The sequence below is a fragment of the Micropterus salmoides genome, unplaced genomic scaffold (genome assembly GCF_014851395.1).
Source record: "Micropterus salmoides isolate LMB-PRFRI ecotype aquatic unplaced genomic scaffold, ASM1485139v1 Ms_hic_scaffold_22, whole genome shotgun sequence".
Lineage (NCBI taxonomy): Eukaryota > Metazoa > Chordata > Actinopteri > Centrarchiformes > Centrarchidae > Micropterus > Micropterus salmoides.
Genome location: NW_024041373.1, coordinates 7,256,867 through 7,270,495, shown reverse-complemented (window position 1 = coordinate 7,270,495; position 13,629 = coordinate 7,256,867). Strand labels below are relative to the sequence as shown.

Genomic DNA, 13,629 nt, shown 5'->3' with positions numbered 1-13,629 from the left:
AATTTCGGCATTGACATTCATGAACAAATCTATTATGAGATGAACCAAAGTGTTAGACAAGTCGTTACTGTTATTTTCCAGCCTACAAAAGGTATTTTGGAAAGATAATTGCACTATTCACATAAATGAATTATGACTCATTTTTTCTTGAAATCTCTACTATCTCTGTTTTTATACTAATAATAAATGCTTACATGGAATTTTTTTAGACTAAAGTTCAACCCTTTTGCTGCATGTGGAAAGTTAACAGTTGCAACACAATGTGGCACTACAGCAAAAAATGAAAGAAGTTTAGTTTGTGTTTTTTATCCAAAGTGCCAAATATAGACATAGTTTTATAGAAAGTATTACCAAAAAGTGATATTATGTCACCCTCCACCTGGAAGCAAAACATCAAATTAAACGGAGCTTCTTACCGAATCTTTGCTGTAGCAGGAGCAGCTAGTCTACCTAACGTATCCATATTCATGTTTAATCCAACAGTTTGCATTTTTGCGCCTCATTCCTCTCATGCATTATGTGTGTGCTGCCAGATTGTTTACAGGAATGAAATCGAACACTGTGTTTGGCTACAAGTCATGCCTTAGAGGGGAGGGAATTAATTGTTCTGTAAGAAAAACCACTTCTCTTTTCCACTCCCCGTCACTCTCTTTCACACACACACACACACACACACACACACACACACACACACACACACACACACACACTGAAAAACAGATTTCAGCACTTTTAACAAACCTCTTACATCACTTCTCTCTTGACTTTGTCCAATCCCACTTCCGTCCAGACATTGCCATTTTTACTGCTACTCATAACTATATATACATCGCCTGAATGTGTTCACTGAAGGAGGCCTTCAAGTTAGCGAGGTAATATTTAGGAACATTTTTTTCCCAAGCACTTCACTTCCACTATTCACACACATATTGACTTTAATTCCATAGAATTACATCATCTGCAAAGAACTGAGCCACTTTTTTAAAAAGCTTCCTCATGAGAGATTTTATCAATACCAATGTCACCGTTGGACATCATTTTCACTCATAGATTACAGTATTGTAACACATCTTGTTGTGTAAGTTGGGTTCATGTAAGGTCATGTATGGTGTCTCATGGAAAGTACCATGTAAAAAGTGTTTTCCATCAATGGGTGAATGAAATAAAAATGAGTGTGAAGCCTTTCCTGTTGGACTGGCAGGATGACAGTGTGTGTGTGTCTGAGTGTGTGTGTCTGTGGTCAACTTGGGAATTGTTTTGCAAAATAAATATCTGCTCTACAATGGCTGGATGGAGAGACCATGAACCTGTCTGTGATGAGTAACCATTCAAGAATGGAAAGAATTGAAGATACAGTTTTTTTCAGGAACCAAAAGTCTGTGATTTATAATGAGAAAAAAGCCTTAAGTCACCATTTTGTCTGGAGCTGCTCAGTTGGAAATGAATGTGAAACCATTGGGGACACTTATATGCTTGTGGGAAATTTAAATTCCTGTCACCTCGCAGTTCATTTGCAGTTCATTCTCAATACTGAATATCCTTGCTATGTCACAAACTGGGTGAATGAATGAGCAGAAAAAAATATGTGATTAACATTTCAAGTAAGCAATTACTCCAAATCCTCTCTGTTTTTTGTTGAGTTTAACAGTACAAGAGGACTCTCCATGCTTCAGTAGTAATGTGTAACTTCCTGATTTGACAAGACATTAGCACCTTAAAATTACTCAATTTAAATTTAATTTAACATGCCATATCTGGGCAGGGTATACAAAATTGACATCCAATTTTCACTTTAAATTGAAATTAAACATTTTTAATTAAATTGTAGCCTTTGGATTTTGTAATTATTTAAGCTCAAATCTAACCATAAATAGAAATTAAATATTTATTCCAATAAAATGTCCGTTTTATTTTTATTTTAGCAGTAAGCATGTATTTTCAAACACAGTGCTGCATTTTTTCCCCATTTCATTTATCCATTGTGTAATGTATCAATTATGTATCCATTACAAATATTACATTAAAAAATATATTAAAAACAATATTTATTATTATTTTAACATGTAATTGATACACACATTTTGCAAATTTTCTGTGTGACTGATTGATTTGACTTTAATATTGTCAGACATATTATGTGGGACACACACGTACTCAAACCCACGCTTACACATGGGGATACATCAACAGGAACATACCTCACAAACACATGAGCAAACACATGCAGAGAAATGTGCAGGTGCAGGCAGGCAGGCATACAAAACCTCTCTATAAACATCTGTGCAAGCACACACACACACACACACACACACACACACACACACACACACACACACACTAACACTGTAATTTTTAACATGTGTGTAGGCTTTTGTATGGGCTATATAGCTAGGCTCTTTTACATTATACTCAGGCATAAAGCACATTACCTCCACTTGGAATTCATTTCTGATTATTATTATTATTATTATTATTATTATTATTATTATTATTAGTAGTAGTAGTAGTATCTCCCGATGCATATGAAGTATATTACATATCATGTGAATAACCTCAGTTTTCCTGAAATGTTTTACACTCATGACAACAATTAAAATTTAGATAAGAGAAGCAAAGAATGGGAGGAGGGAGGTGAGTTGAGATGAAACAAAGGTATGATTGAGGTGTGTGGTGACAGCGGCATGAAATTGTACTCACGGTTGGTGGATGAGACTAAACTTGCTCATGTCACTGTCAGACAGGTTCTGTGAAAGCACCAGAGAAATCAGGTGTAAACACATGGTGACAGAGTGGGGGAAAACTAGAGACTACAGGGTTCTGAAATGACTGTGCTTATAGCAGAGATGATACTGCAAATATGTCATCGTCACTAAATACATGAATTAGAGCTGTCACTGTATTACGGGTTTTTACACTTGCTCTATAAAGAGCTTTTCGTAGTCAGCACAGCAGAAGTCAACATGAAGTAAACCGTGGATCACTTTTCATTGCTTTACACAAAATGCGTTCAATGACCACTTTTTTCAAATTCCACAGGCCAGTTTTCTCACTCAAACTCAACCACCACTAAAACGGTGTATTAACACTCCATTTTGCATGTTTCCATACTATTGTCAAAACTGTTCAATTTACATTCAAAGAATAGCACAACAAAAAGAATCATTTACTCCTTGTGCCAGGTGAGGAAAGGGGGCAAGTGAGGCTGGGGTTTTTGTAAGTGTAGGGGCCAATGTGATGTTTCAGTCACGGAGTTTCGAGCCCATCCTAGCATGATGTCACTTTTCCTTCCACCTCATTCTCTATTCCTCAACCTCATAAAGGAATTCTTTTCTTACATGGATGTGGAAACATGATCAGATGTCCCTCTCATTAAAGGCTGGATGTCAAGACATATCTGCAGAAGATTGCCAGGGATGGATCAGGTGTGATGTGCATCAGAACTTGTGGTCAAATGCAGAAGGCAGACTAGGTTGACTAGCATGTTTTATTTCTGAAACTATACAAGTTTGTTTACTGAACATGTATAGATTTATATTGCATTTTTTGTGCACTTGGAATTACTTAATGCAAAAATGGCACACAAAAAATTCCAGCATTTCCTTCTATATATCATATTTTTGACCGTACTGTGAGGAGTCTTGAAAAAGTGGACTCTATATAGAAAAATGAGTTAGCAATTGTAAAAAACTGTAAGGACTGCAATACAGATACATTTATAGTCATGTGTCTCCTCTTAGCTAACAGTAGATGGCAGCATTACACCAAGGGCAGTTTCAACAGCACAGTTTGTTTTTCATCCTTATGTCTAAACTAAACCAAAGAAGAGGAGAAATCACTTTGTTAGTACATGCATGCAGCATAGGAGCTGCAGAGTCAAACATGATTACAAACATTACATGAGTGCATATATTTAAACCTAGAAGCACTTCCATTTTCTAATTGTCAGTACTGTTGGTCGGCTACTGCTACAACTTCATTTAGAAGTTGCTGGGGTTTGGTGCCTTGATAAAGGGCTCAAAGATAGTGTAATGCTTAAGGGCAGAAGATTAAAATCAAATATGTGATGCAACCAAGAGTGATTAACAAACACACTGGTCATGAACCAACATCATGAACTGATGACACGCTAGTTTCCCTAATGTTGTGAATTAAAAGTACTTACCTTCAGGTAAAAAAAAAAAAAGCTTGCTCCTCACACCAAAATTACACCAACACCATTTTACACAATTTCATAAATTGCCAAATATAGTTTATCCAGCTGCCCACTGCATTGTAATTTTTTTGTTGCATTTAATGTCTGCTTTGTAGTGAGGTAATTGTGATTCGTAAATGAAAGGAAATGATTAGCATAAAATATGCAACATATCCTGCTAAATTATGTATTTCCCTCTTCATTTATAATTCATTGCTCCGGGTCGTCACTTTTTCTGTCTCTTTTCTATTTTCTATTTGTCGTAATGTAATAAAGATCCATGACAGCAAATGTTTGTGAAAGTTCGGATATGGTAGTTTATGTTTGTAAGATGTCAAGTGAACTAATAGAGAGAGGCTTGTAATAAGAGGCTAATGTATGAGGTATGAGTCTAATATAGCTACAGTTAATTTAGATATGAATAATGTATGGAAGACCCTTTATCTGCAGAGTCTCCTGTGAAACAAGCGTAATGTTGTACTGTTAAGATGCCTACGGTTGATTATATAGTACTTTTTCAAAGTTGTTTATGAATTGTATGAGATATTCCGCAAGGAGGGGCTTGACAATGTAGCTCAGATTACCTTAGTGTATCAATATGGGAACCTTGGTGCAACAAAAGGATATATTACCTCTAGGAATAAACCCATAGTACAGTGAAAGCCCTTTAAGCAGATCTTGTGATTTAATCATTTGTAAATCAGAGAGTGAGATCACTTAATATGAAAGGCTTTACCTCCTTCAAAGAACTGAACCTTGGCCTCACAGATACACACTTGATCATCCCACTGGCTTACAGGAGAAAAAAAACAACGTATCAGTATAAAATCAGACTTAGCCTTTTGACACCGAATAAAATATCAAATAGTCCGCCCCAGTGGATACTCCCAGGCACTGCTCCCACATTGAATTATTTATAGGAGTGTCTGTTCATGTTCAAATGAGACACAACAGCTCTACAAACCGCAGCCTCTCCATTGCACTAGAGACCAGGAGCCCTCACTCAAAACAGCAACAATCTCATCTTAATTTCTGTAACTTACATACAGTCCAGTTAGCATAACAGCATCTACTGTCACCATGGTCCATTTCTTCCTAGCTTGAAAATGCTTGCTGTGAGCTTAAGATTATTTGAATAAATGCTTTATTGGTCCTTAGAGATATTTTTTGGCATTTCTGCTAAAGCCACCATAGACTATTGGAATTTCTGACACTGGCACCATCTGGTTGTAGTAGGAACTACTACTACAGTCAGGCTAGCTTCTCTGTGTGGACATATTTAGGCACAGTTGTGCTTTGATCTAAATGCCAACATGCACTGCTAACATAGTTCCTTAGCAGGTAAAATAGTTAGTCATGTTCACTACTTTAGTTTAGTGTTTCAACAAGCTAACATTTGCTAATTAGCAGTTAACAAAAAGTACATCTAAGGCTACGGGAAATAATTTTGTATTGGACATATTACAAACCTCAGAGATTTAAGTCAGCATTAAAGAAGTGGACCAACCCACTGACAGACCAACATTGCCATTTCTAGAGCTACATTAGCATGGCGAAAAAGACATTCAGGTTTATACAAAGATTGACAGAATTATTTCTTTTGTCTAAAACAATGTGATTGACATTTTAAAAGATACAATAATCATGTAAAAATTCTGCACATAGTGGCTTGAGGACCTAAAACAACCTACTACTACATATGCTAAACATCAGCGTATTCACAATGAACATATACTGTATCCCACCATGAGGTCCAAAAGGCCAGGCTTAGAGGTTACCTCACCAAACATCTCTGCAGATGTTGGTAAGATAACCCATAAGCCTCCCAAGTAGCCTACACACATTTTGCAGCCTTTTTTTTTTTTTTTAGCAAGAGTTCTGTCAGTGTGAAATCTAGTTTCAGCCAAAAGCAGGCAACCACTTTTTTACTTCTGTTCACATGTGGCTGTCTGTTCTGTTGAAATGGCAAAGGGCAAGTGGAGTGGTTGTTGCACTGAACATTTGTTAATGCTTCTCTATGAAATGAGTTTCATTTCACGATAGAGAGAACACCTTCGCAGCTACATGCCTGCAAAATTACCTTTGGTTCTTTCCCAGCAGCTGTGCAAGGCCTCATTTCCACACGTTCACAACTCTACACTAATTGTTCCAAAACCACAAGTGAAACAAGCACTTTGGGGTTAAAGGTGTTTTTCTCCTTTAAAATATTAATACTTTACTCTTTCCTCCATTATCCATTACAAGGGGACGGTGTCAGAAGTCAAATTAGATTTAGTTAGGCTACAGTTGGCACCTAATCTCTGTCTGTCTCTCTAATCTATTATATCTGTTCTCTCTTTTTAACTATAGCCTACAGGTTATGCATTTTACAAATCTTCTTTGTTATGTAGGTGTCATTTGTCAGCTTGCCACTGTAAATGTGTGATACCAACAACAAAATAAACATGTGATATATATATATATATATATATATATATATATTTTTTTTTTTGTCAAATATAAGTGCATACTTTCAGTGACCTTTATTTGTAGTATTGATGTCATACACAGAAGTGTCTTTCTCACACAGCAGCCACACACAGGCAGCATCACAGAGATAGAGGCTGACAGTTCTTTTGATGTACTACATATCTTTTTTAACCTGTCTACCTGTATGAGTGAACATGGCATCAGAAAGATGGAGATTACCTTTATCTACACTGTGCTGACTGACTGCCATTTCTATCCACGCTGTAGTACACAGCCATCCACCAGTGAGACAGAATTAGATTGTTTGTTTTCACCACTCATTCTTAACACTAAATGAAGAGATATCGTTGGTGTAACGTGAAGGTGTATTTGAAGGGGGGAGAGCCTGTATGTGAGCAGTCTGTGTTGCCTTACTTTTGGCTGTTTACTTGAGGATTTTATGACCTTTGCTCCACCTACTGTAAAAACATCATATGAATATGCAAAGTATGCCAAAGGCAATTCTCAGCAGCAGCATCCTCACTGGATGACATTCAGAGCCCACAGTACAGGCCCTCTCTGCCCTCAGATGCATGCTGAGTTACTGATGAGTCAAACAGAACTTATCATAAACAATTATTCTTCCTTTTCTGCTGCATTTCCGGCAGAGCTTTTGCAGTGAAGGCATACTGCTGCCCTACAAATGTTTGTGAAAAATGCATGTGTAATACATTGTCCCATGCAGATATGTTTTAAGACATATATAAATATTCTCCTTTTAATATTTGGTGTGATATGGTTTTTGTACAAAAAAATAAATAAATTACAAGTTGCATACTAGACCATGATTGGCTTCCAAACTGTGATCATGCTACTTATATGTCTTAATCTCTGACTTAAGGTGACCAAAGAAAACCTTTTCCCCCTTCATATAATGCAAAAACAGCCTTCTAGTGTCAAACTCTGCTCATACATCATGGCGTCTCTCTGCTTTGTAACACATTAGTGATTCAACCTACACTAAAGCATCAAAGCGTACTGTTGCTGTTGTAAAATCCTCTTGCAACAGGAAGTGAAATTTCACTGCCAGAGGCAACAGCAGGGTGTTCTTCAGAAAAAAAATAAGAGGAAATGGAGAGTTACAATGAGCACCAACACTCAGTACTGAAGAGGTAAAGAGTGCCATCTACTGAAGCTCACATACTCAATAGAAAATCCAAGAGAAAACATTTCTTAAACTGACAAATGCCTTTAGAGTAATGCTTCTTAGAGGTACCGGTGGTCTGCAATAGGGGGCTCGCAGGCCAAATTGAATACAGAAATAAATAAATTAATAAATAAATACTTTGATAGCGGATGGTGCTGAAATAGATCTTACCAGCAACAGTTACTCACATAATTACTTCCTCATAAGTGATTATGTCTACAAAATAAAACACTTTATTTCGTGTTGAATTGCGAGCTTGTACTTTCAATAGAAAGATATTTAAAAGAGTCTGTGGCTTGCTTGAGACACCTTTTTAAGAAAAGCCTCAGAAAACGTGAATTCCCTGAATGAGAAGCTCAGGACTTTCAGCTGCCTGGAGATACTGGGAAAATGAAAACACGTGTCCATAGTTTGATGGATGTGGATTCTTCGCCGGGACGCACACACTCCGGCACATGCTTTATTGTGAGAATGAGTAACACTCTCTTCATAGTTAATTTGTTGAAGAGGGAAAAAAACATGTTCAAGCAAGGGAACCAAACACACAACCCTCTGATTGAAAGGCCTACTACTAGCCAAGCTAACCAGACAGCCAAACTTTTATGACGACCCCTGACCTACAGCATTTATAACACAACACATTTGAAACAACACATATATCAAAACTGCGTTATGACGATGACTCCGTTTCAACAATTCACTACCACATCGGGGCATAGAGGCCTGACTCTCGCGAGCGTTCCCTGCAGTTGCTGCTGCAGAGCTCCACACAGCGCTGTTCTCTAGTATATTTATTAATTCCGAATGTGTTGCATGTTCAAATTGCACCTTCCACGTTTTAAATCGATTGGATAAACAAATCAGAATTAAATTGTGAATATCTGTACATGTGCAAAGTTTCCAAGGTTTTATGCACTTGCAAAAAAAGAGTAGGTTGGATAAGAGTCTCTGAAAGAGTTGTGCTTGTCAGTTTAAGAATCTCGATCAGCAGAGATGGGAGATGCTGGGTGCTGTGGTGTTGTGGAGCCTGATGGCTGATGGCATGAAATAGCACCCTAAGCACTTTAAGGCGCGAGGCTGGATTCGTCTGTGACTAAAAGTGCTCCTGAGCTGCCTCAGCTCAACATAGAGAGAATGAGAGGGGGTTGTCCATGATGTCTTTCAGGTTCCCTCTCATCCTCCTTTTAGCCACTGCCTCCACACTTTAAAGTTCCATCCCCACCACTGAGCTAGCCTTCTTCACCAGCTTGCCCAGTTTGTTGGTGCCACAAGTCCCGATGCCACCTCCCCAGCATACCACAGCACAGACCATGGCACTGGTCACTACAGACTGGAAGAACATTCATAACAGCCTTTGAGCTATATGCTAACATCAACGTGCTAACATACCCACAATGCCAACATGCTAATGATTAATTAGAAATATTTGCCATGTTCACCATCATAGTTTAGCCTGTTAGCATGCTAACATTAATTAGCTAATTAGCAGGTAGGCCCTATTCTTTGGTTATAGTTGATGGTGGCAGTACAAGAAAAATTAAGGGATCAGTAATTCATCCTTAGGGAACGATGTATGCCAGAATTTTATGCCAATCTATTGAGTAGTTGTTAAGATATGTCACTTAAGAACTAAAAAGAACAAACTGCTGGTGGTGCCAATTTGTCAGGGGCGGTGATCCCCAAGTAGGCTTCATCCTTCGGGGACCATGAATATCTGTGTGCAAATTTACTGCAGTCCATCCAGTTGTTGTTGAGTTATATTTAAGTCCAAAGTAGTGGACTGACATTGCCATAGATCCACGCTGCTACTGAGGTTAAAAATATACAGCAAACAAAAGTCCATAGAACTAGGTGCAAACATTTGAACTGATAGTGCATGACTGTGAATGCTTGTCAGATTCTGCAGCCTTGAAGCTGGTTAAATTGAAGGTGTGTGTAGCCAGCTGTGCAGCCATGGTGAAAATATTCTTTTTCAATACGAGCTTGGGTTTACTTGACCTTAATAGAGCTGGGGTGTGCTGGCTGGATATGTAGCTTTGGGATCTATCAGTCAATACACATACTGTATGTATATTTATTTTTCAGATCCGCGCTGGTAACTTGCACATCAAAGTCTCTGCTCTGAAACATTAATCATTTTGACTGATAAAAATCCACAGTTAGCATATTTTAGGGGCGATAAGCCTGTGAGATATAAGGGAAATGTTTCCATGATGCAATATCTAGCCTTAAATGGAAGTTCAGGGTCAGTGAATGATGAATAGAAGAGTAGACTGTTGCTCTGGTTTGTTAGCATGGCAAGAAGTGTTTAGAAGTGGCCACTAAAAGATGCATATGAATAAATGCTTCTACAGGCATGCCAGTGCGAAAATATTAGGTATCCTCAAAATACTAAATATTAGGAAGTTATAAATTCATGCTCCAGTTATTTCACCGCACAAAATCCTCTTTAAACAGCCCCCACTCATGACTCAAGCAGATTTAATGATACTTACTTAAATAAGCAGGGATCACAGCTTTATTAGCCACGAGTCTCATTTCACAGTTCTTACTCTCTCCCAAACTGACACACAGACAGTACCTGCACTCGTTGTATGTGTCACAGTGCTTCTCAGAAACATCGATGGCCCTCAAAGCAATGAGATAAATTTCAAAGCAGAAGTTGGAGCTGATTTACCCATTTCCATATTAGGAGGAACACAGATTACACACAGAATATGGGAAGTAAAACGAGAGTAAATTTGCACTAGTCATGTTCCTGTAAACTCTCCTGTTTTTCAAATTTGGAAATTTTCAGTGCTGCAGTACAATTTAAGGTTCAGTGCAAAGTTTATTCCATGTGACTTTAAAATAGGAGTGAAAATGTTACAAATGGTTGGCATTGTAAACTGGATTTTTACAAAGTTATATTGTTTTATTTTAACAAAACAGGAACAAATAGCTTGAGGAAATGTATGTGAAAGTATTCTGCTATTTTTAATGCCATAATTATAATAATAATTGCTTGGGAGGATTTGTCCCTTTTGATGTAATTAGAATTACAACAGAAAACTACAACCCAGATATGATCCTGGACAAATAAGTAGATTATGCAACAAGAGGGACAGAAGACCCATTTTCTGTAAAATTCAGGTAAAACAGGAAAAACATGAGGGAGTAACTCACCAGAAGTCTTTGCCCATTAATTTTCAGTCTGTTAACAGTGGTAGCACATTCTTGCATTTTGTTCTGAGGGCAGTAAACACATATTGATTTAGTTTCCTGATCTGACACAGATTAACTAAATTTCATTTCATAATACATGTCTTCTGTTTATTTTAACACTTGCTTGAGCTGCATATGTACAGCATGAATGAAAAGAAATAGTCAAATGTGAGATGACACATTTTCCACAAACACATATTGGGTAAAATGAACTTTTAAATGATGAGAAAATAGGTTAACATGTCATCTTACATCCATTGATTTTCTGATAGTGCCTTATTTTGTATCTTATTTTTCTTGTACTCACCTTGCACATAAAGAAGACTACTTGTGCCTGGTCCCATCCCTCACATTCCTCTCTGGACGGCAGGTTCATTTTTTTCTCAACAGGGTACCTCTGAGCGGGAGTGTGCTTTTGGAAGTACAGCAATAGACTGACCTGTCATGCATCGCGGCTCCAGCCCACCAGCCAGCTTCAAAAGTGAGAAGTACACACAGGGAGGTCACCTCATTAAAACCAACACATATTCTCCGTCTCCCCTTCCTTCATCCATAAGTAATGTGGCAATTCAATGTATTTTCACAAAAATCTAAACTTGTCCCCTAAGTTGCATTGAGGCATCTACAAAAGGGAAGCAGGAACTTCCTCAAAGTCATTATTTATAAAAGCCTTAAGAAACAAAAGTGTCATAATAGAGTGTGACTTTATTAACTCCTTCCAGCTCGGGCACGCATCCTTCACGCTGAGCCAGATTGTGTAATTTACTGTACATTTTATTTTATTTTAAGGTGCAAGACTATTGAGGCTCAAATATCCAGTTGGTGGAAAGATTGCTGTGATAATAAAGCAGTCTTTAATGAAAAGTCCTATGTAGAGAGTATGTTCATTCAACTTTTGGAAATATTCATTAACACAGGAAATGGGGTGTTTTTTTGTTGAGTAGTATCTCTGATACAATAAATATGACTGTGATCAGGCATGTCAGGAGAAAGAGAGATCTAAAAATATGATACTAGACTTTAAATTATATAGATTTGCTCTGTTTCATCAGACTAAGCCATGCGGTGTCAAGAGATAACAAAGCACTCCTGTCAAATTTGAGAATCTAAATGTTATTTTTGTACCAGTCAGTAGCCTATTTAAAATATGAGTAAGCAAGACTGGATGTCTCAGGTTTACAAGAAGGACAGACAAGTAACTAACTTGTGATTTAAAATGTATATATGAGATGTGATGGAGATCATCTCATCTCTTTCATAAACTTTTTGGCTTCTTGGGGGCCACCTGGCAAATGTTAGTCTAGTATTCACCCTCCTTTTAGCTCTGTTTTGGTCTCCACAAGACAATATGTAACTTTTACACTTGTTTTTTTGTGCGGATTGAACAAATAAGGTAGTGTGTAATTAGTAAGCTTTTAAAATGCCAGTGGATTTTGTTAGTGTTGGACAGACCCTGGCTGTTTCCCAATTTCCAGTTCTTGTGCTAAACAAAGCTAACATTACCATGCAGACATGAGAGTACCATCGGGAGTGTATCAATGTTCCTAGGGCCCTATGTTTCCCAGCTCAATATTCTCTTATCTTATCTCTTATGTGGCTGAACAGAACTCTTTTCTCTCTTTTCTTCTTTTCTCTTCATGAGAAAATTCATGCTTTGTGCGTATGTCTGAGCTCAAGTGAAGGCAGTTAGCTTAGCATGCCTACCAGCACCTGCAAAGCTCACTAATGAACACATTTAAAGTACACAAACAGGAATCTTAAAACAAAAAGTTGTCATGAAAAGACTAACATGTTGTTTCTTTTTTCTCTTTTTTCTTCTTCAGTGGCCAGGCTCTGTGACCTCAAATCAGTGAGCATTATCGGTAAGCTAATCACCTCCTGGCTCTGGCCCCATACTCAAAAAACAAGACCCAGTCATGAGAGTGGTATCCATCTTCTCATCTAACTCTTAACAAGAAAGTCAAATATTTCTCAAAATGTCAAACAATTCTGTTAAGGCAAGAACTGAGGATGATCATGATGAATAGGACCCTTTGTGGTCTGAAACAATGTGTGTTAAACATCTCAAACTTCAGACGTGTCCCTTTTCTAGATGAAAGATTGCAATTGCTATTTTCCAATTATTTTCAGTAATAGTGTGCATGTGTTTGAACCTCTCATTATCCAATAGTAAATTGAAAACTCCCTAGATAATGAATACAACTTTAAAGCACAGCCGCACACTTCCTTAACACATGCAAATCAATGAAGAAGTACAGCCAATAAAGCAAAAGGAAACCATTACTTCTTTTTATACCACTTTGTTTTGTTAGTGGGTGATTGCTTCAGTACAGCCTTTTGCTTTGTTAGGAAGCATTCTCAACCTGAAATATTGATGATACAAAACAGCAACGCTTCAGCAAGAAAACTGGATAATAAGACTTACCTTCAGGCTGTGTTTTTTCCTCCCTTTTTGATGCTCTGTTGAGTATTGATTGCAAAATATTTAATGCAGAAGGCCTATTGGACCTGGCACGTTTTGACAACATATGGGAACCGACACAAGAAAACAGTGCTGTCAAAGCGATGCTGTCTGCTC

At 37.6% G+C, this 13,629-nt stretch overlaps 1 protein-coding gene across 4 annotated transcripts in view; it reads right to left on the bottom strand.

Annotated features, from left to right (window-relative positions):
* blnk (B cell linker) overlaps positions 1–13,629 on the bottom strand; it is a 23,427-nt gene extending 9,798 nt beyond the window's left edge. The window contains exons 1-4 of one of the 4 annotated variants that reach the window (XM_038737048.1): positions 13,477–13,629; positions 11,359–11,524; positions 11,013–11,075; positions 2,698–2,744 (exon numbers count right to left, since the gene is read on the bottom strand). In XM_038737048.1, coding sequence (XP_038592976.1) covers positions 2,698–2,744; positions 11,013–11,075; positions 11,359–11,427 — 179 coding nt within the window. In that variant the 5' untranslated portion in view covers positions 11,428–11,524; positions 13,477–13,629. Of the gene's footprint in view, positions 1–416; positions 560–2,697; positions 2,745–4,928; positions 4,985–11,012; positions 11,076–11,358; positions 11,688–13,476 lie in introns of those variants that run through there. The other 3 variants (XM_038737047.1, XM_038737049.1, XM_038737050.1) reach the window with 3 other exon arrangements.